Raw genomic sequence first — 27,615 nt, 5'->3', positions numbered from 1 at the left:
CCAGTACCATCTGCCAGCATGACCCGGCTCGCCAGATCACGAACTCACTCAACCTCAAGTAGCATCGGCTCTGGAGAAAGTCCCTTCAGCCGGTCTGTCACCAGCAATCAGTCAGATGGAACTCAAGAATCCTGTGAGTCCCCCGATGTCCTGGAAAGACCCCAGACCATGGAGGTGTCCTGCTAAGCAGATGCTCCTCCCCTGGACCATACAAGTCCACCCTTCTTCAAATGACTCCTCCTTAATGTAACATTTCATCCAGCCAACCAGCGTCTACTATCTTTAACTCATGCATGGCCACTGAACCTCTCTCTAGTAGCCTGGATTTATCATTCTTCCTGCCTGCCCACCCCCCTTTTTGTATATACCAAGAACCACTTCCATGCCATTACTGTAACATTCCAACATCGTTAGCTGATCCAATCTCCATATCTTCTCTCGCCAGCTTTTTCCTATGCTCCCCAACCATGTATCGGATAAGATTCTTTGATCCCAACTCTGTGTGTGTGCAAGCACGCGTGTCTGTGTTTCTGTATGCATAGTTCTGTGATTTTAGACATGCTTTCTTATAGCGCTAATACAAAACAAAAAAGGGACTTTTTTTGCATCATCAATGATGTTTTTAAGGGAAATATGCAGAACAGATTTGTAGGTTGGGTACATTCTCTTTTAGTTCTAAATTGGCCAACGTGATTGGCAAAATGACTTCAGGAGAGAGCAGCTCTGAGGAATGTGGAAGATCATAATGACTGCTAGGACCCTTGACTGATTGTGACCAACTGGAGAAGGTACCTGTTCATAAGGAGCCAGGCAGGGTGGCCATCCGCCCCCTCTGTCCAGATGAATTCATAAATACTATTCTATAAATTCAAGGGAGGGAGACAGTCTATTTCATACAAGAAACCCATGAATGATGAGGTTCTGATACAACAGAATTTTTTCCAAGGAGCAAGTGTGGTTTAATTACTGGACTCTCTTAGCACAGGAAGACAGAAAACAAAATGCCAGGCCTCGGCTCTGCAAGAGCAAAACTGCTGTTGCCACAGTGTCGGATACCACTTACCAGACATCCATATGTCCACAAGAAGTGCCTCCCAAGTCTGTGATGGGGAGAGTGAAGTATAGCCTTGATTTCAGCAGACTTAATGGAAGCTAAATTTAATTAACATAGTACCCATTTCTCAGAAAGATTCTTAATCCTATGAAGTCCCTTTTGTAGGAGGAAAGAGACCCACCTGTAAGGGCAGCCCTGTCCAGGTAAAACTTTTCAGCTTCCTGTCTACTATTATGTGAAGGGTCACAGCCAGCCAGAGAGTATTGCTGGAGGAGGGTGAAAGCCATGGAGACCAACTGCCACGCAGCCAGAGCCCAGTTCTTGGAAGCATTGCGATGTAAGCTCAGGGTTATACGGTTCCAAATCTCGGAAAGGGGCTTTTCAGACTCATTGTTTGCTTTCTGCTGAGATAAGGAATATATCACTCTGCCAGAGTATGACTTTTTACAGATTGTTAATAAAGCTGTATATGTCTCATTGTTACCTGATTGCTGGTGTTATTTCTCTCAAGCTACTCATTGGGTTCAGGCAGGACCAAGTTACTAAATGCTGGTTCTGTGCTGAGCATGTTCACATGTGATCACTTCCCCCCCCCTCCAGTGACACTGTCCATTTATAGGGAGGAAATGAAGCCTCAGGATCAATCATTTGCCCAAGGTCCTACAGCCAATAAGGCCAGCAAGGACTGAATCCCAGTTCCATCTGACATGTCTGTATTTCCCTCAATGCAGACATTGTGAGAAGCCCAACAGTGCTGTGTGTGATGAAGGAAGAGAAGCTGAGGTCTTGGCAAGGTGCTGCACACCTCAGCTCTGCCATCTCTACAGGATTGCTGAGTCCTGCCTATCCTTTAATAATCTACAGCCAGTTGTCTGGGATCCTCTAGGAGACCAGCCTGTATTTCTTCAGAAATGGCTATATCTGTACCAAGAATAATTTCAGGAAGCCACTGTCTCAGATCAGTTTTGAGTGATACAGAGACTAGTGCTACCCTGAGTACAAGCAGGTCGCTGCATCCACGAGAGGTACTTTCAAAATGACATGGAGCCTGCCCGTTCTGGTACGGAGGAAAAACAAATGGACGTAAACAGAGTCAGATGACTAAGCTGAGTGCCTTGATGATGGGGGTCAGTGCTTTACAGAGTGACAAGCTGGAATTGATCCTATGGCCACGGTTGCACTTGAAACCACGTGGCTCCACACTCAGCATGGAAGGTTGCCTGTTTTCCCAGCTTGGCCTCGTGCCTGGAGTCAGGCCTCAGCTGACTTCCTGACTTATCCTTACCTCACTCCTCATTTACGTGTCCTTTCTTCCTGTTGAGAACTGAGAAAAAATTTGAGTGCCTGCTTTATGAGAGGCCAGGCAGACGCTACACGAGAGGGCTAAATGAAGCGCTTCCAATGACCTCATGTTACCCATTTTTCATGGCAATTCCGCAAAGTGGGCAGCATCTGTTTTACAGACAAGGAACAGCTCAGGAAAATTAAGTGAATTGGCCAAGATCACTTACCTTAAAAAAGTCATTTCTGAACTGGGTGCCTATAGTCTCAGCCACTTAGAAGGCTTCTGAAGTAGGAGGATGGCTTGAGGCCAGGAGTTCCAGTCCAGCCTATGCAACACAGCAAGACCCCACATAAGACCCCATATTTTATTCATTTTTTTGTTTTGTTTTGTTTTAGAGACAGAATGTCACTATGTTACCCAGGCTAGAGTATAGTGGTGCAATCATAGTTCACTGTAGCCTCCAACTCCTGGGCTAAAAGGATCCTCCCAAGTAGCTAGGACTACACGAGTGTGCTACCACGCAGGCTTATTTTAAAATTTTTTTGGTAGAGCCAAGAGTCTCATGATTTGCTCTAGCTGATCTCAAACTGCTGTTTAAGTCATCCTCCCTCCCACTGTGGCCTCCCACAGTGCTGGCATTATAGGTGTGAGCCACCATGCCCAGCCTTCAGCCTTTTATTGAGCATCTACTATAGGTCAGGCCCTTAGCGCCTTCCTGTAAATTTCCTTCTATTGACCTAATGAGATAAGATGCTATTCCCATTGTTTGGATGCAGAAACATGCCCAGAGGTAACTAGTTTATAAATGGTCACAAAACTAGTAAGTGGCTGCCTGGGAAACAGTTTCCTCTACTACACTCAACACTTCCAGCATTTCTATGACCAAATGTATGGTTTTTTTCCCTCTACCAAGCAGTTCTCCAACACTCCAGTTGCAAATGAGGTGTCCTACAATTAATTCAATTATGGTAGTAGCTACCTGTAGTTAGTGCAGACCCCACAGGTTAAGGGTTCAGCCCCACAAGAGTGCCCCCACTTCAGGCACCAATTGCAAGCAGTAGATCCCCAGGTTACCCATACTTCTAACTTGGCTGCAAATTGAGGGTTCCCATGAACCCCTCTTCAGGTTTAATAGTTTGCTATGATAGGTTACAGAACTCAGGGAAACATGTTTACTGGTTTATTGTAAAGGATATGATGAAGGATATGCATGAATAGCCAGATAAAGTACATAAAGTCTCAAAGGGTCACAAGCATAAGAGCTTCTGACCCCATGGAGTTGGGGTATGCATGGCACAGGGGTATGCTCGCCACTCTGGAAGCTCTCTGAACCCTGTATTTTAGGAATTTTTTTATCCCGCTATATCTATAGCACTTTAGGGATTTTTATGGTGACTCCATGACATAAGCATGATCAATTATTAACTCAGTCTCCAGCTCTCCCCTTCCTAAGGGTGGGGGTGAGGCCTAAAGCTCCAACCTCATAATCATGGCTTAGTCTTTTTGGTGACCAGCCTTCACCCAGCAGCTCACCAAGAATTCCCTTGTTAGAACCAAAAACACACCAGGCACAGCAGCTCACGCCTGTAATCCTAGCACTTTGGGAGGCTGAGGCAAGAGGATCACTTGAGACCAGGAGTTCAAGATGAACCTAAGCAACATAGTGAGACCCCCCCCCCCATCTATACAAAAAAAAAGAAAAATTAGCTAGGCATAGTGGTGTGTGCCCTGTAGGCCCAGCTACTCAGCAGGCTGGGACAGGATGATCACTTGAGCCAAAGAGTTTGAGGTTGCAATGAGCTATGATGATGTTACTGCACTCTAGTCAGGGCAAGAGAGCAAGACCCTATCTCAAGAAAAAAAAAAGAACAGAGGATGTTTGTATCACCCAGGCAATTACAAGGGTTTTAGGACCTCTGGCCAAGAGCCAGGGAGGAAAACCAAATACATATTACTTATATTACAGTGGCAAACCTAAGATTTTAAACTTTCTGATTCTCCAATGCCTCCGTACATGGAAAAGGAGCATTATATGGTGGGATTCTTTTAAGAAGAGACCAAATATGGCCACTCCTTCCTTCCTACTTCATTCAGGAACCTCACGTTGAAGCCAGTTTGGATAGTTTGCCAGTCCCACATAAGATAGGCATCAGAGTCGTATGGAGGTAGGAGGGAGAGGGGGTGCTGAATTCTTTCCCTCCCCTGAGTGGCAGCTACCATCCGTTCTAACATCCTGATTAGAAATTACCTCCACAGTTACTCCACTGGCTCCTTCAGCTCTCCATACCACATGCCTCCAAAGTTAAATATCAAACCAAATTCCCCAGGAGCAAGGGAGAGAGACTGGCAGGAACTCTGAGAACCTAAACAGCAGTGTGCTATAGCTGGCAAGACACCAGAAAAGGCTGTGTGGTCTGAGCTGGAGAGAGGAGTTGTCTCCATGCAACGGGCCATTGTGTGTTAAATAGCATCTGTCTCCAGGAATACTCACCCACCACGGCAAATGGGTGTAGTAAAATTTTAATAAACTGTGGGCTAAAGGGAACAACCCAGATGTCAAAGATAATTCAGTCACAATCACAGTCTTGATCCTAGAGCACAGATTCTCAGTCTTGGGCATGCCTCAGAGTCACCTGGAAGGCTTGTAGAAACAGATTGCAGGGGACCTGTCCCCTGAGTCTCTGATCCAATAGATGTGAGATCAGTTCTGATAATTTGCAAGTCTAACAAATTCCCAGGTGATACGGAGGCTGCTGGTCTGGGGACCACACTTTGAAGAGCACATTCTGCACGGTAGTTCTCAAAGTGTGCTTCCCAGACGAGCAACACGAGCATCACCTGGGAGCCTATTTATTAGAAATGCCGAATCTTGAAGCCCACCGCAGACCTGCTGAATCAGAGTCTACGACTGACCAAGATCCCCAGGTGATTCTTATACACATTAAAGGTTGAGAAGGCCGTGCTTCTGGAACTTGCCAGTCAAGAGAATCCCTGGGAGTGTTTACAATTTAGATTCCTAGGTTCCCCCTCTGGCAACGTGGATTTAGAAGGTGTGGAAGATAGCACTCTGGGAGGCCGCGGCAGGCGGATTACTTGAGGTCAGGAGTTCTAAACCAGCCTGAGCAAGAGTGAGACCCTCGTCTCTACTATAAATAGAAAAAAATTGATTGATCAACTAAAAATATATATAGAAAAAATTAGCTGAGCACGGTGGCGCATGCCTGTAGTCCCAGCAACTCAGGAGGCTGAGGCAGGAGGATTGCTTGAGCCCAGGAGTTTGAGGTTGCTGTGAGTTAGGCTAACACCACGGCACTCACTCTAGCCTGGGCAACAAAGTGAGACTCTGTCTCAAAAAAAAGAAAAAAGTTTGGGAGGGTCTCCCAAATTTGCTAAACTTAAGCCCCGCTGGTGATTATTACAGTCAGGCCAGCATGGGAACCTTCTGCTCATTTACCTTGGTGCTGTGTTCCCTGGACAAGACCACGCTGCAAAGCCAGAGAAAAACCTTTTGTTGACAAGGCAGCTGCTGCTCCCCCAGAAACAGGAACTTGGGGTAGGTGGCTCTTCACTGGTCTGTGATGCCGTCAGAGGAAATGGGTGGTTGTGAGAACCACAGAGTCTGCAGACAGGAGCCACAGCTCCAAGGACCCTGCACCTGCGTCTTTGTGACAGAGCTCAGGGAGCCCTAGGTCTTTTTCCCTGACCCAGCTGTGCTTGGGAGGGGTGTCCAGTCCAGCGTCTCCAAGGAGCATGGGGCTCCTCACCCATCCTGGGTGTATAAACTGCTGACCACTGACAGATGATGACCCACCCAAACAGACACAGCCTCTCGAGAGCCTCCCGGGCCAAGAAAGTTCTGGGTGTCCTAGGACCAAAGACTTTGGCTCACTGCCCGAAGGGGCCCCCAAAGCTCTAACCTGTCCTGCGAAAGCATGCATCTTAGTTGAGCCCTCTGCCCAAACCTCGGACAAGAAACCAGTAAGTATGCTTGCTTTTTGTTTTCTCATGGCCCTGAGGCAGGTGAGGAAGAATTGTCCTCCCAGAGACTGGCACTGGGCTTTATTTGCTGCTGGGAAACAAGAGCTTAAGGAGAAGGGGAAGTGGTCTATGAATGTGCAAGGGGGGTGGTTTCTGGGGGTCCCAGAAGAACCGAGGCCTCCCCTCTCCTCTGTCTCTCTAGCTTGTCCTCGTGCCCATTCTGATCCCATCTTGGTTACCGACCGGCTGTGTGACTTTGGGCCCCTCTCTGCGCTGCCGTCTTCCACAGCCAGTGAAGGAGAGATTATCATCTCTGAAGACACTTCAGCTGTAAACTCTACAATTCCTCTCAAAGGGTGATGTTTCTCAGTTGAAAGAGAGAGGTCTCCCTTAAATCCAATCCAAATTCATCACTCTTATGCCCACTTCTGAAAATGATCTTGAGAAGCACAAAACACTCATGTTTGTCCGGGCTGTGGGTAACCAGCTCTACAACCATTAAGCACGAGGTTGTCCTCTCGGGGCCTTGGTCATTGTATCTAAAATGGGACTCTAGTGAGATGATCAAGAATGAGTTCTGGGCCAGGAGAGATGGCTTACACCTGTAATCCTAGCACTCTGTGAGGCCGAGGCAAGAAGATCACTTAAGCTCAGAAGTTTGACACCAACCTGGGCAAGAGCAAGATGCTCATCTCTACTAAAAAGGAAAGAAAAAAAATTATCCCACCGTGGTGACACATGCCTATAGTCCCAACCACTTTGAGGCTGAGGCAGAAGGATTGCTTGAGCCCAGAAATTTGAGGTTGCTGTGAGCTAGGCTGACACCACGGCACTCTAGCTGGTGCCACAGAGTGAGACTTTGCCTCAAAACAAAACAAAAAAACTCTAAGTTCAACACAGTGTGCTGATCTCAGCTGCCTTTTACTCTTTCCTCCATCTACTGACTCGGGTCCCCTAGAAGGTGCTGAGCACATAGTAAGTTGCTCAAATATTTGTGTGGTTAATGACTAGATTATCTCTTATAAAAGTTTCCACTAATATCTCCTCCTTGGAAGCCTGCCCACTGCATGGTCTTCCATTTGCCACCAGGACCTCACGAGGGAGGGAGTTCCAGGGAGGCTTCCAGCATGAGTGTAGCTCCTCTCTCCCTTGGCCCTTAGGGCCCAGCCCCAGCTCCACCTGCAGCAGGAAGAAGTCTCTGGGTTTATGCAGTTGGTGATTGTGGTATTGCTGAAGGAGGGGAAAGGAAACTAAGCTTCACTGAGCACCCATTCTGTGCTACACTCCTCTAATTCTCCCCACGATCCTGCGGAGTGGATATTCCTTTCCCCAGTTCACAGGTGAGACTCAGCTTATGTGCTTTGCCTGAGGTCACGCAGCTCCAACCTGGTTGGCCTGAAGTGATCACCCACGCTACCCAAGGCAGGTGTTCTCTCCCTGGGATTTCCTGGAGACCCATGTCTGCAAAGTTAAGCATTGAGCCTGGACCTCCTACTCAAGGTGGGGACAGACAGACTGGGAGGCAGCGGGGATATTGACAACCTGAACTGGAGGGGTGCTCTAGCATCCAGGGAATCAGAAACCTCAGGAGGCAGCAGCACCATCTCAGTCTACCACCACCGCAGGGTCCCAAAACCTGAGCAGGAAGAGGCTGTCAGAAGCCATTGCCTATCTGGGGCTAAAGAGCTCCCTTCCAGATGAATACTGAAGTCCCCATGGAGAGGCAGCAGCAAGCAGGTATTGTTATTCTCATTCGATGACATGAGAATAAAGAACAGAAAGAGGGTGTGTTTTATCCTCTAAGGTAGGATCTTTACTCCTCAGACAGGACTGGCCAATGAGGCCGTAGAAGTCATGTGCGATAGTTATTGATGGACACCAGTCTTCATCCAGACAGCATTGGGTTCAAGGGCAAGCATGACTTGGCAGGTGCCTGGCACAGAGCAGGAGCTCAGTGAATACCAGCTGAATGGGACCAAATGTGTAATTGTGTCTTGTCTCTACTGAAAAGGATGAAATCATCTCAGAAGAAATATAAAACTCAGTCCCCCACTCCCCAAACATGTTGATATGGTGTGTGAAAAAATCAGCATTACCCCAGAAACCTGGGTATTTAAATTATTCTGAGGATCAGACACCTGTCCGAAGAGCTGATCGTCACTTTGGTGTATTTAGACAACGTGTTTCAAGCACGTGCTGTGGGCCCTCAATGCTGAGGACACAGGCAAACGAGGCCCTGGTCCTCAGGCATCTGTAGGATAATGGCAGATTAAACATGTAAACTCTACAGGCAATGAGTAATTAAAACTTTTGAAAGAGCACAACAGGGAGCCAAGAGAGAAAAAGGAGGAAGCTCCCCAGAGGGGCCTCTGATAAAGTGACAATCTGGACAAGATGAAGGAAATGGGCAGGCCAGGCTCCTTGTGCAGTGTTATCTCTTGGACTGTGTGTCGGGTGTTGTTATCCCCATTTTTCAGATGAGGAAAAGGAGGCACAGAGAGGGGAAGTGGCTCAGCCACCAACCCCCTAAGGCTTGCAAGTCATCACTGCGTCATCTAGCCTCGTGGCACTCTGTGACACCAATAACAGTGTGTTTGGTGCCCCCTTGCCTGTCGTGACACTGGCTCTCAAGCCCGCCCAGATCCCCTCGCCCTCCTCTGACCCTAGCCACGAGCCCCGTCATGCCTGAAGTGACCTCACTGGCCCATCACTGTCCCCTGCCCCCAGGGGAACAGTGCGATCCCAGTCAGACAAAGGGTTCCACATGGGCCATAAGAATTCAAGGGAGTGGTCAGCAAAGGCTAGGGCATGGGGAGAGCTTCCCAGGCCAGGGCAGGATCCAGACAAGCCCTAAGGGGAGGAAAGGGCATTCCTGCCATGGGCGGGCACACAAGCAAAAAGGCCCAGAAGCAAAGAACTGAGCCGGGATGCAGAGAAAACTGCCCAGTTTGCAGGGAGCCCTCAGTGTGGTGGAGGGGCTGGGGCCGGGTCCTGATGGGAGGCAGGTTTCGCACGTGTCAGCAAGGAGATCTGTAGGGGAGTGAAGGATGTCTGGGGACCAGGCCAGGGGCACAGCTCAGTCCCCATCATAGCATCTCTTTCAGATTTTTCTTTGCGATGTGCTTCCAAGTGCCCTACTGAGGAACGATGGGAAGTCTGCCCAGCAGAGAAAAAACCCTGCCAAGCCCAAGCTCGAGCCCCTCCGTCCAAGGCCAGGAACCTGTCCCCGTGCAAGCAGGTAGGCCTCGGGGCCTTTCCCAGGCACAGTGAGGTTGCACAGTCCTAGACTTCACTGCCATGGGCCTTCCTGACCAGTAACCCCAACACAGCACAAAGTATCAGTGAGTGCCTCCTGTATACCAGGCCCTTCCTAGTAAGCCATCCAAGCAGGGCCTCTGCTCTTGCAGAGATTGCATTAGCAGTGAGATCATGAAACAACCAGGTGAATAAGAAAATAGGAGTCAGTGACAGGCATTAACCAGCATATTAGATCCGGAGGGCCTGATAGTTCCTCAAGCATCTCCCAAGGTTTCTCTCCTCAGTCAGCTCATCCACAGGTGAGGCCAGCCAGCTTTACTTCCATAGCTCTCCAAAGATGCACAGTCCATTGCAGTAGCCACAGGAAATGGTTTATAATTTTTAAAATTCTATTCCTTTATCACACCAGCCACATTTCAAGTCCTCAGGATTCACTTGTAGTTAGTGGCTACATTATTGGACAGCACAGAATTATAGAATATTTCCATTGTTGCAGAAAATTCTAGATAATTGAAATGGACATTAGGAGTGATGTGAAATACTAAAGCAAAAGCAGGGGTTTTTTTCTTTTTAAAGAGACAGGGATTCACCCTGACATCCAGGCTGAAGTACAGTGGTATCATCATAGCTCACTGCAACCTCAAATGCCTAGGCTTAAGTATTCCTCCTGCCTCAGCCTTCCTAGTAGCTGGAATTACAGGCATGCACCACCATGCCGGGCTAATTTATTTTTATGTTTGTAGTGATTGGGTCTCACTATGTTGCCCAGGCTGGTCTTGAACTCCTGGCCTACGTGATCCTCCCACATTAGCCTTCCAAAGTGCTGGGATTATACACATGAACCACCCTCACCAGCTTAAAAGTAGGGCTCTTTTAATGGGGGGGGGTAAAGCTCACAGGATGCATATACTGAGCCTATAACCGTGATTTTCTACAATAGTCTCTTTTTTCTTTTTTCTTTTTCTTTTTGAGACAGAGTCTCACTTGTTCCCTGGGCTAGAGTGGCATGACGTCTGCCTAGCTCACAGCAACCTCAGACTCCTGGGCTCAAGCAATCCTACTGCCTCAGCCTCCCGAGTAGCTGGGACTACAGGCATGCGCCACTATGCCTGGCTAATTTTTTCTATATATATTTTTTTAGTTGGCCAATCAATTTCTTTCTATTTTTAGTAGAGACGAGGTCTCACTCTTGCTCAGGCTGGTTTTGAACTCCTGACCTTGAGTGATCTGCCCGCCTCGGCCTCCCAGAGAGCTAGGATTACAGGTGTGAGCTACCACGCGGCCTTTTTTTTTTGTTTTTATTTTTTTGAGACAGAGTCTTTTTCTGTTGCCTGGGCTAGAGTGCTGTGGCTTCAGCCTAGCTGACAGCAACCTCAAACTCCTGGGTTCAAGCAATTCTATTTTTAGGTGCCGGGCTAAGTTTTCTATTTTAGTAGAGAAAGGGGCTCTTGCTCTTGCTCAGGCTGGTCCCGAACTCCTGACCTCAAGTAATCCTCCTGCCTCAGCCTCCCAGAGGCTAAGCTACTCTTGACTAAAACTCCCAGTATTTAGGGCAGTTGGACAATTAAAATATCCTAGAAATTCTAGTATTTTGATGTTGAAACTGTGGCCTAGGTCTGTTTCTTATTCTCCAAAACATCCCACAAATCCTTTCTCAAATCACATCTTGATTTGGTGTTTAGATAATTATTAAGGTTCTCAGTAGCAGAGTAGCTGCTGCTCTTAATGTTTTAGTGTTTTTCTTCTAAGTCTTTTTAATGCGTATTTTAATGTAGTCAAGGTCAAACTGTAAAGACCATTCTGTATCCTACTTTTTTCCCTCCACTAAATAGCTATATCACATCTTAAACTGGAATGCTGTAGAGTTTTTTGGTTTTGACCCAATGTCTCTTTTTTTTTTTTTTGAGACAGAGTCTCGCTTTGTTGCCCAGGCTAGAGTGAGTGCCATGGCGTCAGCCTAGCTCACAACAACCTGAAACTCCTGGGCTCAAGCAGTCCTCCTGCCTCAGCCTCCCAAGTAGCTGAGACTACAGGCATGCGCCACCATGCCTGGCTAATTTTTTCTTTATATATATTAGTTGGCCAATTAATTTCTTTCTATTTATAGTAGAGACAGGGTCTCGCTTTTGCTCAGACTAGTTTCAAACTCCTGACCTCGAGCAATCCGCCCACCTCAGCCTCCCAGAGTGCTAGGATTACAGGCGTGAGCCACCACGCCTGGCCTGACCCAATGTCTTAACAAAAATCTCTCAACATTTAATCATTTATTTTTGGCTTATTTATTTTAGAAATCTATATTAAGCACCTCCTTTATACCAGGCCCTATGCTATATTTGGAGAAAGGTGCAAGTTGAATCAGGAACTAGAAGCTCACTGGCTACCTGTAAATTAAACACCAGTGACTTCTTTTTTTTTTTTTTTTTTTTTTTTTTTTTTGACAGAGTCTCGCTTTGTTGTCCAGGCTAGAGTGAGTGCCGTGGCGTCAGCCTAGCTCACAGCAACCTCAAACTCCTGGGCTCAAGCAATCCTCCTGCCTCAGCCTCCCAAGTAGCTGGGACTTCAGGCATGCACCACCATGCCCGGCTAATTTTATATATATATATCAGTTGGCCAATTAATTTCTTTCTATTTATAGTAGAGACGGGGTCTCGCTCTTGCTCAGGCTGGTTTTGAACTCCTGACCTTGAGCAATCCGCCCGCCTCGGCCTCCCAAGAGCTAGGATTACAGGCGTGAGCCACCGCGCCCGGCCAACACCAGTGACTTCTATGAAGACATTCTTAGATACCTAGTGAGGCTAGTGGGAGTCATGGAACATGATGATCCTTTTTATCAATAGCAGCATTCCTTGGAAATGTGCTACTTGGTCCCATCTACACAGTGTCTTAATTGTCTTTCCATGCTGTGCCTACACCAGGCTTTATTTTTGTGAGCTCTATTTCTTATCGGGAATAACATATCAGACTAGTTGTCTCCACCACTCTCTTGCCTGTACACAGTGGCATCTGCAGTCTCTCTCTGGTTGGTAATCTATTGTGAAGGCCACCTTTAGAAAGACTATGGCTGCCCACCTATAACCTTATTACTTCAGAAGGTTTTGGAGTCTAGATCAGTGCTGTCCAGTCAAAGTTTCTGCAGTCATGTAAGTGTTCTGTATCTGCACTGCCCAATACTATGAACATTTGAGATGGGGCTAATGTGACTGAGAAACTGAATTTTTAATTGTAATTAATTTCAATTTAAATTGTACAGGTAGCTAATGGCTACCTTATTGGATAGTGCAGCAATAGACCATCCCAGCAGGTTCCGCTAGTTCTCCTCATGGGGTAGACAAATTTTTTTCTTTAGGTGTTTATACCACACTGACTGGGCTGTGCTTTTAATCTCTTTGCTTTGTCCTGCCAGCAGTGTAGGGGGTGGGATCCAGAACTGTTTCTAAGAGGATCTTCTTGAAGAGGGATAGGACTACTTTGTACTCCCTTTGGATCAGGTATCTAGAGCTTCTCTGGACTAACAGCTTTTGGGAAGCCATTGGGAACTTTCTGGAAGCTGTTGTAGAAACAGAATAAACATTGTTATGATAAATCAGTTTGTAAATAATGAGAGGTGTCTTTGGGGAGGTGCTTAATGCTTTGTGAAAAATCAAGTCAGAAGTTTGTTTCCTTCCCAGATACGTCACTTTTTATCCTTTTTACACTTTTATGTCATACTCTTGCATCTGTGGCATCTGAAATGCTACAAAAATGCTTGAGTCATTGCCATTGGTTATTTTTTTCCTTAATCTAGCATCCCTATAATGTAATCCTTCTTCAGAAAAGCTTGATGAATTCTCCTTGGTTCTTTTGACTGTATTCTACTTTCAAGTGAGTCAGTGACTAGTTCTTTTTGCCCATCAGCAATTGTATATGATGTAACAGATGTGCCAGTGCATTAGGAAACCTGTTTTGTCTTTCTTTTCCCCCTTCAGTGACCCTGCATTTCTTTCTCAGATTTCAAGGCTTCCATTTCTAATCTATGCATAGCTTCATCCTCTTCCTAATCATTTCTTTAATTCCTGTTCTGGGCACCCTGGCTCCTCCTCTCCTTCACCCATCTCAGAGTTGGCTTCCAACTTCTTTCCTCCCAGGTACTTTCGTCATGTGTTGAAGGTGTACTTTCAGATTCTTGCCACAAGTTCTCACTGCACTCCTTAGGTAGGGAGGAAAGAAATCACAAGCTTTCTAGGAAACTAGGCTCCTTTCCTTTATCTCCTCAGTAAAGACTGCCAAAACATAATTTCACCTCTGAAGATTCAGCCTTTACTAACTCATGTTTATAACCCACTCTGCCTCTGAAGCCTTGCAATGGGGAACCATTTTAGTTTTATGCTAACCAGGAGGCTTGAACATGAACTGCTTTCACTGTGAATTGAATTTGCTGCACATTTGGGGAAACCATGTGAGGAAACTGACTGTGTTTTCTGCCTTCTGTTGACAGAATGGTACACGAAACTTCCAGGACTTTGACTGTCAGGTAAGGACTATGCAGGCACCGAGCAGGCTCTGTACAGGATCTCTGCAATGCTTCCCTTCCTGTGGTGGTGATCTTGTATCTCATCGTAGCTAACATGTCTCCTTAATGTTCTTTTGGTCATTGGCTCAAGTTTATTTAAAATGATTTATTATCATGTTCAAACATTGCCTGCCAGGTACTTGCTTTATGATTATAGGTTACTGAATTGAAGAGATCCCTTCCTCAAATGATATTGGAAACCTCATTTGCACAGGTGGCAAATGGGGGGTTGTTATCTCACTGTGGAGGAGGTAGGGGAGGGGCACTTTGGAAGAAGAGAGACTTCTTGACAACAAATTCTTTTCCTAAAAGAAAAAGCCAAATTGTTATTCATACAAAATGCAGGTTTCTCCTGGCTTGATGTTTGGAAATGCAAAATTCAACCTGACTCATTAGTATTTTCCTAAATGATACTGTTCTTCCTGGTTTGCTTTTGCATGTAGCTCTATTGCCAATTTGAAGATAACCAGCAACTGTCCATCTACCTACTTTATCAGTTGACTGGTCTTGAAAGAAATGGGAGGAAAAAATGAGTACATGGATAGGGGGAGTTTCACAGCCTGGTCAGCCCGACCACTGGGATAGATGCCATAGTAGTGACTAACACAATTGACATGAAGTAGGGTTACATGGCACTAGCAGGAAAAGGTGCTGGAAAACCAACTTCCTTACATCCAGTATTCAGCCAATCTCTATACCCACAAGTAAATAGTTATATTCAAATATGCATTTTATGTTAATTATAGTGGAATCTCTATAACACTAGCATCAAAAGGGAGAACTAATATCTGTCTTATAGGCAAACCAGTTATATCATCATCATTTATTGGGTGCCTACTGTAGGGTACCTACTAAACATATATTACCTCCAATTTTTGGAGCAACATCACAAAATGTTTTTTATTATCTCTGTTTTATGGGTGAGGAAATTAAGAATCAGGCTTCATAACTTGCCATTGAGTGGTTGGGTTTAAAAAACCCATTTGTCCTGAATCTGTTGCCTATTCTTTCCCACGTGTCCATGTCCAGAGCTGAGATGTTGTGAGAAGTTGAGTTGTCCTTAAACCTGAGATTCAAGGGCCAGATGCGGTAACTCATGCCTATAATCCCAGTACATTGGGAAGCCGAGGCAGAAGGATCACTTGAGGCTAAGAGTTCTTCAAGAGTAGCCTAGGTAACTTAGTGTGACTCTGTCTCTATTAAAAAAAAAAAAAAAACTTAGCTGGGCATGGCATGCACTTGCAGTCTCAGCTACTTGGAAAGCTGAGGCAGGAGAATCACTTGAGGCCAGGAGGTTGAGGTTATAGTGAGCTGTGATTGGACCACTGTACTCCAGCCTGGATGGCAGAGCGACACCCTGTCTCTTCAAAACAAAACAAAACAACTGAGCTTCCTTCTAAGGACAGATGAGGCTGAGCTTGGAAGGATTCATATTTTTGAATCCCAGTTCCAAAAACCTCTTGATGTAACTATTTGGTGCTTTATATATAAAACATAATCACCCTAGTGTTGTTAGTCGTTCACTATTGGTAATGGCTCCTTTACTCAAAAACAAAAAGTTCTATTATTTTTTTGATTAAATAGTAGCAGTCAGGTTTGAGTTTGATTGTTTTTAATTTGATCTGACTTCAGTTATGATTTGGATCCTAGGTTGAACCAGTTGAGCTTGATTGCTGTTAATGTTTGATATAATTTACCTAGAAGGAAATCATTTGAGAGAGGGTGACAGTAAAATTCAAGGTGAGGAACTACAGAAATAGTATATATATACTTCTGCCTAAAAGTGTGGAAGTATGTATTTTTATCAAATTGAGTGCCTCTCCGCAAAAATGAAAATTGGAATATAAAAGATTACATGCTCATTGCAAAATAAATAAGAAAAGGCAAAAAAATAAATAAATAAGTCACCTGTTATTTCACCAGTGTTAATATTCTGGTTTATAATATCTTTTGAGATTTTTTTCAAAGATAATAAAATTATAGCTATGAATAAAATTAAGTTTTAGAAATGTAACTATGAATCACATTTTAATATTAAGACTTAAAACTAGTCTGACAAAAATTCTTGATATGTTGGGTAAATCTTTAATATAGTAAGTAACATGTTTGGGCTTATGAATATAACTTTTAGTTGAGATACAAGTAGAATGATGCCAAGTGTCTGTCACTGTCATGATGTTTGTCAGTCAGGTTGAATGTACAGCTTTTTTGGATTGTTTTAAAAAAAACCAAACATAGACCCTTTTTTTCCCTCTTTCCAGCACTAGTGGATCCTCTTCTACCTCCATTCTGCTCTGTCTCTTTGTTTTTGTTTTGTTTTGTTTTGTTTTGTTTTGTTTTGTTTTGTTTTGTTTGAGACAGAGGGAGTCTCACTTTGTTGCCCAGGCTAGAGTGAGTGCCGTGGCATCAGCCTAGCTCACAGCAACCTCAAACTCCTGGGCTCAGGTGATCCTACTGCCTCAGCCTCCTGAGTATCTGGGACTACAGGCATGCGCCACCATGCCCGGCTAATTTTTTCTCTATATATTTTTAGTTGGTCAATTAATTTCTTTCTATTTATAGTAGAGACGGGGTCTCACTCAGGCTGGTTTTGAACTCCTGACTTTGAGCAATCCGCCCACCTCGGCCTCCCAGAGTGCCAGGATTACAGTCGTGAGCCACCATGCCCGGCTGTCTCTTTGTTATAGGTTTTATGTGATGGGCAGAGTGCAGTGGCTCACACCTGTAATCCTAGCACTGTGGGAGGCTGTCGCAGAAGGATCCAATGAGCTCAGGAGTTCCAGACCACCCTGAGCAAGAGTGAGACCCTGACTCTACTAAAAATATAAAAAATTAGCCAGGCGTGGTGGCACTTGCCTGTAGTCCCAACTACTTGGGAGACTGAGACAGGAGGAGCACTTGAGCCCAAAACTTTTAGGTTGCTGTAACTAGGCTGATGCCATGGCACTCTAGCCTGGGGGACAGAGTGAGACTCTTTCTCAGGAAAAAAAAAAAAAAGTGTATGTGATGTTCTGGAGACAAGGGATACCTGGATCAGGAGTCTAGCAACAGGTAATAGGAGACCTAGGAGGTAAGAACTGTGATACAGAAGTCTAGAATGGCCCAGATTGCCTAAAGCCTTCCTAGAAACTATGGGGGGTTCTTAGGAGACAAAGAGAACAAATCTAAAGCCAGCATTGTCACTCAGTGGAAAGGCATTCAGCCTTGACATTTGTGTTCTCCACTAGCATCACTGTGCTGTGGGGGTGAATTTAATCACATGTGGGGCTCTGTCTTGCCTGAGAAAAATCTTTAAGGAATCTTTGATGATAGCCCCTAGAAGTTATCTTAGTGTATTGTCAACCAAGCTCACAGCTCAAATCTAAATTGCCTTCTTTCCTTCTGTTTTTTTGCTAAGCAACTACATGCCTTCAGTAATAAAAATATACTGTTTCTTCAGTATATTTTTTTATTTTAAATAAAAAAATTTATATTTTTATAAAATATAAAAAATATTTTATATTTTTTATTTCCTTCAGTAATAAAAATATACTGTTTCTCTTGGTTCTTTGAGTGTCCTAAGTGATATCATTGTTAAATAGCTCTTCTGAAGCAAACAGCAGTTATAATGTGGATGTAAGAGTAATGAGGAAAGAGGAATGATTCAAGGTAAAATGCTTAGAATTGATAAGAAATGAGAAGAGATCCTACTTCCTAATGAAACAGAGAGCTAGCAGGCTTCTTCTTGTCCATTTATCTGCTTCAGTGCTGCTTAATTCTCTTTTCCTTGTAAGACTGCTTAGAAGTTTGGAACCAGAGCTGGGACAGATGCTATAGCTTCTCTGTGTATATGATATGATGCTTTTAAACAGTGATAGAGGTCGGGCGCGGTGGCTCACGCCTGTAATCCTAGCTGTCTGGGAGGCCGAGGCGGGCGGATTGCTCAAGGTCAGGAGTTCAAAACCAGCCTGAGCAAGAGCGAGACCCCGTCTCTACTATAAATAGAAAGAAATTAATTGGCCAACTAATATATATAGAAAATATTAGCCGGGCATGGTGGCACATGCCTGTAGTCCCAGCTACTTGGGAGGCTGAGGCAGGAGGATTACTTGAGCCCAGGAGTTTGAGGTTCCTGTGAGCTAGGCTGACGCCACAGCACTCACTCTAGCCTGGGCAACAAAGCGAGACTCTGTCTCCAAAAAAAACAGTGATAGCATTTATTTTGTGTATAATCAAACAAATTTAGAAAGTTCAGAAAAGCATATAAATAAAGATCATCTCTAATCTCACTACCCAGAGATAACCATATTTTATTATATTTCTTTCCAGTTTTTACCTTTATATTCTTGTTATCAAGAGTGCACATGCTGGACTGGGTGAGGTGGCTTACACCTATAATCACAGCACTTTTGGAGGCTGTGGCAGGATTGCTTGAGGCCAGGAGTTCCAAGACCAGCCTGTGTTACTAGTACAACCCTGCTTCTACTCAAAATAACAAAATTAGCTGGGCATGGTGGTGTTTACCTGTAGTCCTAGCTACTTAGGAGGCTGAACGAGGAGGATTGCTTAAGCCTAGGAGTTGGAGGCTACCCTGTCTCAAAAAAACAAAACAAAACATGCATACAGTTCAACGTTTAGAAAGCACAGAGAAATATGAAGTAGCTAGGAGAAATTCATTATTTTATAATGCCAGGGTCAACTATGTTAATATGTTTGGTGTTGATGTGTGTGTACATATATTACATATATATATATTTTTTGAGACAGTCTCACTCTGATGCCCAGGTAGAGTACAGTGGCATCATCACAGCTTACTGCAACGTAAAATTTCTAGATTCAATTGATCCTTCTGCCTCAGCCTCCTGAGTAGCTGGGACTACAGGCATGTACCAAGATTCCTGGCTTATTTTTCTATATTTAGTAGAGACAGGGTCTCCCTCTTGTTGAGGATGGTCCCCAACTCCTGAGCTCAAGCAGTCCTTCTACCTTGGCCTCCCAGAGTGGCAGTATTACAAGCAAGAGCCACTATATATTGTGCCTGGCCCTATGTATTTTTAATTTTTATAAAAAGGCAGTTTTTATTTATATGGCTGTCATATTAGGTATATAATTTGATATCTCCTTTTCTGACTTAATATTAGAAAACAGTCTCATTTCCAGGTCACTTTAAAACTCATAAAAATAAGCTGGTCATGGTGGCTCATACCTGTAATCCTAGCTACTCAGGAGGCTGAGACAGGAGGATCACTTGAGTCCAGGAGTTGAAGGCTGCTGTGAGTGATGATCTTGCCACTGCACTTTAGCCTGGGCAACAGATCAAGACCCTGTCTCTTGAAAAAGAAAAAAAAACCAAATATATATATATATATATATACATATATATATATATATATGTATATATATATATATATATTCACTTCTGTGAATATTTTTGTGCATAAATTTTATTCACACTTTGGAGTATTTTCTTAGCTGGATTCTTGGAATGAGTATATTTAAGGCTCTTGGGCCGGGCGTGGTGGCTCACGCCTGTAATCCTAGCTCTCTGGGAGGCCAAGGCGAGTGGATTGCTCGAGGTCAGGAGTTCAAAACCAGCCTGAGCAAGAGTGAGACCCCGTCTCTACTATAAATACAAAGAAATTAATTGGCCAACTGATATATATATAAAAAATTAGCCGGGCATGTTGGTGCATGCCTGTAGTCCCAGCTACTCGGGAGGCTGAGGCAGTAGGATCGCTTGAGCCCAGGAGTTTGAGGTTGCTGTGAGCTAGGTTGACGCCACGGCACTCACTCTAGCCTGGACAACAAAGCGAGACTCTGTCTCAAAAAAAAAAAAAAAAGGCTCTTGGCATATTTTGTCAAATTGCCTTCTATTTCCACCATAGGAGTATGCAATAAGTATATATTGGACAGTGAAAAGCTGCTGTTTTCCAGGATATATCATTCCCATAGAAGAGGTTGGTAATGGGTGGAGTTCTTGCTTCTGTGATAATCCAGACATGGCTAAAGACTAAATAATTTTATGCTGGCTATTTAATTGCAGTTGCTCTTTAGAGGACTGATTTATAGAACCCAACTGTGAGGGACTGGTTTTAGTATGACAATTCAAATATATGTATGTGACTACGTCTTCAAAGGGGTTTAAACAGTTTTAAACTCTTACCGATCAGTTGGTGAATGAGCATTGTTACAAAGTCAGAATTAAGTGAAATAAATATCCTGAACGTTTCCTCAACACAGATGTTTGGGGAAAGCTGTGGTTCTGGGGTGAACCACAATCTGTGTTAGAGAGCTTGAATCAACTTCATGCTCCTCCTCTGGCCTTGAAGGCTGCCTGGAATAAGGCCCTAAACTACCTTGCAGCCTCATATCTGCTACTTCCCTTTACCTACCCACTCCACCCCAGGAACACTGGGATTATGCTGATCTCCACCACTTCTGCCTTGTGCTTTTCATTTCTCATGGATGGCCATTGTTTCTTGAGATCGTCTCCTTGAAATTCCTCCCCCCAACTTCTGGTTTGATTTTGTTATTATTCTTTGGGGGTAGGGTGAAATTGTTAATTGTATATAGTTCTAAGGATGTAGGTGACTTTATTCTTATTTGGGGGAAAACAAAAAGAACCTTGTAGAAAATGCTGAAGTCCTTTTTTTTCACCACCCCTTGTTTCAGTTCCCTTTCTCCTGTCACTAGAGGGTTTATGTCTCTGGCAAGCTGTGTCACATCACATGTATGATGGCTGCCAAATGCCCGAAACCCACACCCTTTCAGCTTAGCAGTCTCAATGCTAAGAGAAGAGTTTTACCTGTAGCTCTAGGGGGAAAGTCCAGGGGAAGACTCATCCTAGAGAGGCCATGTTCTGAAGGTGTTCTGAGCTGTTGTGTGCGGGTTAAAGAGTCATTCACTCTCTTTCATTGTTAACTAAGGCTATGTGAAGAAAATGTTGGAGTTGGCTTTAAAGGAAGAAAAGACAGATTTTAGGTTGACACATTGCAAAAGAAGCTTTCAGATGAAGGGCATGATTGTGAGAAGGCTGAGAGTTGAGAGTGCTTGAAAAGTGAAAGATGTCTGAAAGTGTTGATTGAAGTAGGCAGAAATCTGTGAGAGGTAAGAGGGGAGAGAGTTGATGCTAAAGTCAGGGAAAATACATTATGGAAGTGTGAAAAAGAAAATGTGATCCACTGGTAGGCAGGAGGCTGAGTGATGGGTAGAGGCAGATTCTTTTACTATGGGATTGATATTATATAGTATAAATTTACTGTATACCTCTACACAGGGGTAAGGTAGTAGGGATATTATATCAAAAATTCCTATGGAATAACAAAACTATACTCAAGGCTCATACAGTAGCCTTCTCATTGGAAACAGGAAATTTCATACTAATAAAAATGTTGAGCTGGGCGCGGTGGCTCACGCCTGTAATCCTAGCACTCTAGGAGGCCGAGGCGGGCGGATTGCTCGAGGTCAGGAGTTTGAAACCAGCCTGAGCAAGAGCGAGACCCCGTCTCTACTACAAATAGAAAGAAATTAATTGGCCAACTAATATATATATAAAATTAGCCGGGCATGGTGGCGCATGCCTGTAGTCCCAGCTACTCGGGAGGCTGAGGCAGAAGGATTGCTTGAGCCCAGGAGTTTGAGGTTGCTGTGAGCTAGGCTGACACCATGGCACTCACTCTAGCCTGGGCAACAAGGGAGACTCTGTCTCAAAAAAAAAAAAAAATGTTGACATTTCCTGGACTATGCTGTCATATGCATGTACCTAAACTATTTCAGACTGACTAGGGAAGGGAAGAAGTAGTAACAGGCATGATGTGATCATCATTTAGTAAATTTAGAGGTATAGGACAAGTTAGGTGATAGTGTCATCCTGGTGACAGCACATTTAGCTGAAAGGAGAAGACGCAAGAAAAAGGTGAAAGTTAATTATCAAATAATGTTAATATACTAAACTCTTAAATTCTTAAAAAGGCTTTCTGATTAAGACTACATCTTTTGTCAGGTGGGAGAGGCACTCCAGGTAGAGAAGTAGGTCCAGGATCTTTATGATTTCAGGTTGTTTTATAAGCCTGGAGAATGAAGGGATGGGGGATCATCTTCAGGGAATACAGAGACTTGAAGATGGTCAGTAATCAGAGAGGGCTGGGAAAGAGCTATGACCGGAGCCTGTCCGATGCTCCCTTTGAGCACACCTCTCATTGTGTGGTCACTCTCTAGAATGCTGGGGTGGGGCGTGAGGTCACTGGAGAAAGAGCCTATAAAACAGATGATAGTTGACTAAAGCGGAAAGGTGGCAGCACACGTGACTCCCTGCAGTGGCCTGACCATTGAATCATCTCTGTAGCCAAGGTCTCTCTCTGTACACTCATCTCCAGATGGAACCTGTTTCAAGCTGTTCATCGACAAGGTCACCAAAGGTGTGCATGCAAATTCCCATGAAAGTGAGTGCCTCCTTTCTTTTTTTCTTTATTCTGCTAAGAACATTTAAATTCATATGCTTTGAAAATGGAGAACTTTATGAGACATTGACAACCAAGGGCTGCTCCATATAGAGCAACAAATAGGACCTAGGACTCTTAGTCCTTTGAAACTTTGGTTATTACGTGATTTGAGGGCATGTTACGGGATGGCAGAGCCTGATATCTCCCTAAAAAGTTGTGATTTTGTAAGGAGCCAATGTTAACTCTGAATTTCATCCAGATTATGGATTGATGACAAAGCAGTACCTTTCTTTTCATCATCCTCCTGACCTTCCCTAGCAGCTCACTATCCCCCTACCCATCACTATCAATTACCTGCCTGGCCTTGGGGAGGTCTTGCTACTCTTAGGGCCAAAGTGCAAACTGGTGGATTCTTTCAGTTCTCAGTAGCACAGTTGAGGCCAAGCTGGGCTATTCAAGCAGGAGTGTGCTGAAGGTTTTGGTATGACAGAAGGCCAGCTGCAGCAACCAGATTGTCAAGGTGACAAGTTGTTGGACACTTTTCCACTTGGGTTCATCTATTGTGTCACTCCAAATGCCAGAGTGCCACACTGTCTTCTTCCCCCTCCCTCTTCATTCTTTCTTTCAAGAATCAAAACATGAGAGATTCTGAAGCCTCCTTAAGTTCTCTTTCATAATCCATCCCCTCCCAGAAGGAAACAAAGTCCTAAAGTTAGTGTATATTCCTTTCCCCCCAAGTTTTTGTACTTTAAATATATATGTAAACATATACAATCTATAGTATTGCTTTTTTAAAAATTGACATAAGTGATATGTTGCACATGCATCCTTCTGCCTCATACTTTTACTCAGCATTTTTTTTCAAGATTTTCTCTGTACTATGCTTATAGTGCTAGCTCATTCATTTTTATCTGTATTTCATTATGTTAATAGATCATAATTCATTTATCAGTTTCACCAGTGATGAATATTTGTAATGTTTCTAAGTTTTTTTATTTATAAAGAAGGCTACAATGTACAGTTGACCCTTGAACAACAACGTTTGGACTGCATGGGTCCATTTATATGTGGCTTTTTTCAAAAAGTATATTGGAAAATGTTTTTGAGATTTGGAAGAGTTCGAAAAAACTCGCAGACAAACCACATAGCCTAGGAATATCAGAAAAATATGAAAAAAGTTAGCTATGTCATGAATGCATAAAATACATGTAGACACTAATGTATCATATCACTTACTGTCATTAAATATACACAAATACATTATAAAAAGTGAAAACTGATGCACATAAACACATGGCACCATTCATAGTCCAGAGAAATGGAAACAAACATAAACTTGCAGCATTAGGTCATAACTGCATAAAGTTAACTGTTGCACGTACTGTACTATTGTAATAATTTTGTATCTACCTCCTGTTGCTATTGTGATGAGCTCAAATATTTGTATGTGCTTAAAATGCCAAGTGACAATAATCATGTCTGTGTGAGCAGTTTGTCTAGTAAATTGTGTATAACAGTAAAAGTGATGTCTTGAGGTTCTTGCATGTCTTTCATCAGGTTTAGTGCAATACCATAAACCTTCAATGATACCATGGGATCCATACAAAGTGCCTCTTGTCTGAGGCAGGAGGGTCATTTGATCCTGGGAGTTCAAAGTTACAGTGAGCTATGACTGTGCCACTGAACTTCAGCCTGGGTGACAGCATAAGACCCTGTGTCTGGGGGGGGAACCCCAAAACCCAAAGTGCCACTAGTGATGCTGGAAGTGCTCCCAAGAAGCAGAAAAAAGTCATGACATTACAACAAAAAATTGAATTGCTCAATATGTACTGTAAAATCGTGTATAGCTGTGCTTACCCATCATCTCAAGACAAATGAATCCAGTGTAAGGACCATAGTAAAAAAAAAAAGAAAGGAAATTCATGAAGCTGTCACTACACCTATGCTAACAGGTATAAAAACCTTGCACTTTTTTCAAAATACATTTTTTTAGACAGTCTCACTGTGTTGCCCTGGATAGAGTGGTATAGTGGTATCATCTTAGCTCACTGCAACCTCAAACTCCTAGGCTCAAGGGATCCTCCTGTCTCAGTCTCCGAGTAGCTGAGACTACAGATGCACACCATGACGCCTGGCTAATTTTTCTATTTTTACTAGACATGGTGTCTCACTCTTGCTGATGCTGGTCTAAAACTCCTGAGCTCAAGCAGTCCTCCCAGCTCAGCCTCCCAGAGTGCTAGGATTATAGGCATGAGGCACTACACCCGGCCCAAAATACATTTTTATCTCATATTGAAAATAGAGCTTTTATGTGGGTGCAGCGTTGCTATAAAAGAGGCATACCTATAGGTTCTAATGTGATTTGAGAAAAAGAAGTCATTATATTACAACTTAAAGCAAAAGGAAGGTTAAGGAACTATAGCTGGAGAACTTAATGCCAGCAAAATATGGTATGATAATTTTAGAAAGAGATTTGGCTTAAAAAATGTGAAGATAACAGGAGAAGCAGCTACTGCCACCCAAGAAGCAGCAGACGAGTTCGCAAACACCATTAAGAAAATCATTAAGGAGAAAGGGTATCTGCCTGAACAGGTTTTGATGCAAACAAATGTGCCCTGTTCTGAGAAGAAAATGCCACAAAGGATATTTATTTGTAAGGAAGAGAAGCAAGCACCGGGATTTAAGGCAGGAAGGGTTAGGGTGACTCTACTGTTTTGTCAGATTTATGATGAAGATTGCCCTTTCTATACAGCTGCCAACCCCACGCCTTACAGGGAAAAGATAAACACCAGCTGCCAGTCTTTTGGTTGTACGAAAAGAAGGCCTTAAAAATGAGAATCCTTTTTCTGGATTGGTTCCATTGATGCTTTGTCCTTGAAGTCAGGAAGTACCTTGCTAGAAAGGGACTGCCTTTAAAGTTCTTTCGGTATTGGTTCTGGCCACCCAGGACCCCATGAGTTCAATACTGAAGGCATCAAAGTGGTCTGCTTGTCCTCAAACACAGTGTTCAGCCTCTAGCTCAGGGGGTCATATGGACCTTTAAGGTTCATCACATCAGATACGCTGTGGAAAGAATCGCCAACACTATGGAAGAGAGCCCGGTAGAACATCATGAAAGTCTGGAAGGATTACATCGTCTAAGGTACCATCATTGTTACACAAAAAGCTGTGAAAGTCATCAAGCCTGGGCGGAGCGCGGTGGCTCACGCCTGTAATCCTAGCACTCTGGAGGCCGAGGTGGGAGGATTGCTCAAGGTCAGAAGTTCGAAACAAGCCTGAGCAAGAGCGAGACCCCTTCTCTACTAAAAATAAAAAGAAATTAATCAGATATATATAGTTTGCTGGACATGGTGGCATGTGTGTGTAGTCCCAGCTACTCGGGAGGCTGAGGCAGGAGGATTGCTTGAGCCCAGGAGTTTGAGGTTGCTGTGAGCTAGGCTGACGCCACAGCACTCTAGTCAGGGCAACAGAGTGAGACTCTGTCTCAGAAAAAAAAAAATAAAAGCTCCAAACTGCTATTTTCAAGAGAAGAACCGGGCTTAGGATGAAATCTCTTAGTACCAATTACAGATTGCTAGCGAGGGATGGGCAAGATGCCTACCTGACTCCAGTAAGCTGTGGCTATAAGTTATATTCTACAATCATGGTGGCCAAGAGCTCCTGCTGGCTGTCAGGAAAGAAGAGAAATCCTAGGCAGAGACACTCATAGGTGTGTACTGAAATTATCGGTAGCTGAACATTTGTTTATAGGCTCTGAACCCTCTGACCTTTTTACTCAGCAACTTCTACATATCTCTGTTTCCTTAACTTTTCTTCCCTCAAGTCTTAACTGACTCTTTAACCCAACTTACTGATCTCCCTTCCTTAGCCAGTTGCAAATGTTTCTTCAACAGATTCCTGACTTCTTGGACTCTTAAGTGAGTTTTAGGGATGACAAGGTGTGCTTTTCTCTCTATTTATTTATCTATCTGGAAGAATTAGAAAATATAAATATTATATATAATACAGCCCTTCTCTGGTATGCTTATGTTTTATTACTGTGTCCTAACCCAGCCAGTGGGAAATGGTGATGAAGTGTCATTGTGAAACTTTGGCAACCTGGAATATTTATTCTGCCTTTACTGAGACTTTATGTTTTCTTATTACAGGAACATGACATAGAAACAACCCATGGTATGGTCCGCGTCACTATAAGAGGCTTACCAAAGGGAAATAGACCAGTTATACTGACATACCATGACATTGGCCTCAACCGTATGTATTTCAATTTACACCTTCCTTTTTTATCATACTTAATCTTTATGTATTAAAAAACATCGAGGACAAACTAGGATGAACCAAAAAAAGGACAAAAATAAAAAAATCAACAACAAATGACAGTATTCTAATAAAGCAGAAGCTTTCCCCACTCTGTCATAACCTTCTCTCCTCACTGCTACATTTGTTAACAGCAGAGTTAAAGTTTCTGAGAAGTGTGCAGGGGAATGTCTTTTGGGGGATACTGGAAGTATATCTTGCCTTTGCATCATAGCTGCTAAGGGATTGAAGATTATATGATGAACTGATTAAGAAAGTAGGCTTGAAATCAGTTTTTTTCAAGTCTGTACTTTGGCTTTTTCATTATTCAGGTTAAAAAATCCAGAGTTTGAACTTAACTTTATTGTAAGCTTTTCAATGAACTTGTGGAAGTATTCTTGGCTGGGCGCAGTGGCTCATGCCTGTAATCCTAGCACTCTGGGAGGCCAAGGTGGGAGGATCACTCAAGGTCAGGAGTTCGAAACCAGCCTGAGCAAGAGCGAGACCCCTGTCTCTACTAAAAGTAGAAAGAAATTAATTGACCAACTAAAAATATATATACAAAAAATTAGCCGGGCATGGTGGTACACATCTGTAGTCCCAGCTACTTGGGAGGCTGAGGCAGTAGGATCGCTTGAGCCCAGGAGTTTGATGTTGCTGTGAGCTCGGCTGACGCCACGGCACTCACTCTAGCCTGAGCAACATAGTGAGACTCTGTCTCAAAAAAAAAAAAACAAGTATTCTTGCTACAGCCTGTCATCGGTGACTTTAAGTG

The 27,615-nt window shown here is 43.7% G+C and overlaps 1 protein-coding gene across 7 annotated transcripts in view; it reads left to right on the top strand.

The window, feature by feature from the left end:
• Positions 1 to 27,615, top strand: part of NDRG3 (NDRG family member 3) — a 138,436-nt gene that overhangs the window by 72,318 nt on the left and 38,503 nt on the right. For 4 of the 7 annotated variants that reach the window (XM_076011102.1, XM_076011103.1, XM_076011100.1 and 1 more), the window contains 4 exons: positions 5 to 133; positions 9,422 to 9,555; positions 14,050 to 14,085; positions 26,693 to 26,798. In XM_076011102.1, coding sequence (XP_075867217.1) covers positions 5 to 133; positions 9,422 to 9,555; positions 14,050 to 14,085; positions 26,693 to 26,798 — 405 coding nt within the window. Of the gene's footprint in view, positions 1 to 4; positions 1,543 to 9,421; positions 9,556 to 14,049; positions 14,086 to 21,836; positions 22,545 to 26,692; positions 26,799 to 27,615 lie in introns of those variants that run through there. The other 3 variants (XM_076011104.1, XM_020282079.2, XM_012755034.3) reach the window with 2 other exon arrangements.

Source organism: Microcebus murinus, chromosome 16 (assembly GCF_040939455.1).
Source record: "Microcebus murinus isolate Inina chromosome 16, M.murinus_Inina_mat1.0, whole genome shotgun sequence".
Lineage (NCBI taxonomy): Eukaryota > Metazoa > Chordata > Mammalia > Primates > Cheirogaleidae > Microcebus > Microcebus murinus.
The sequence above is the reverse complement of the archived record's forward strand: the minus strand, read 5'-3'. Positions and strand labels throughout refer to the sequence as shown.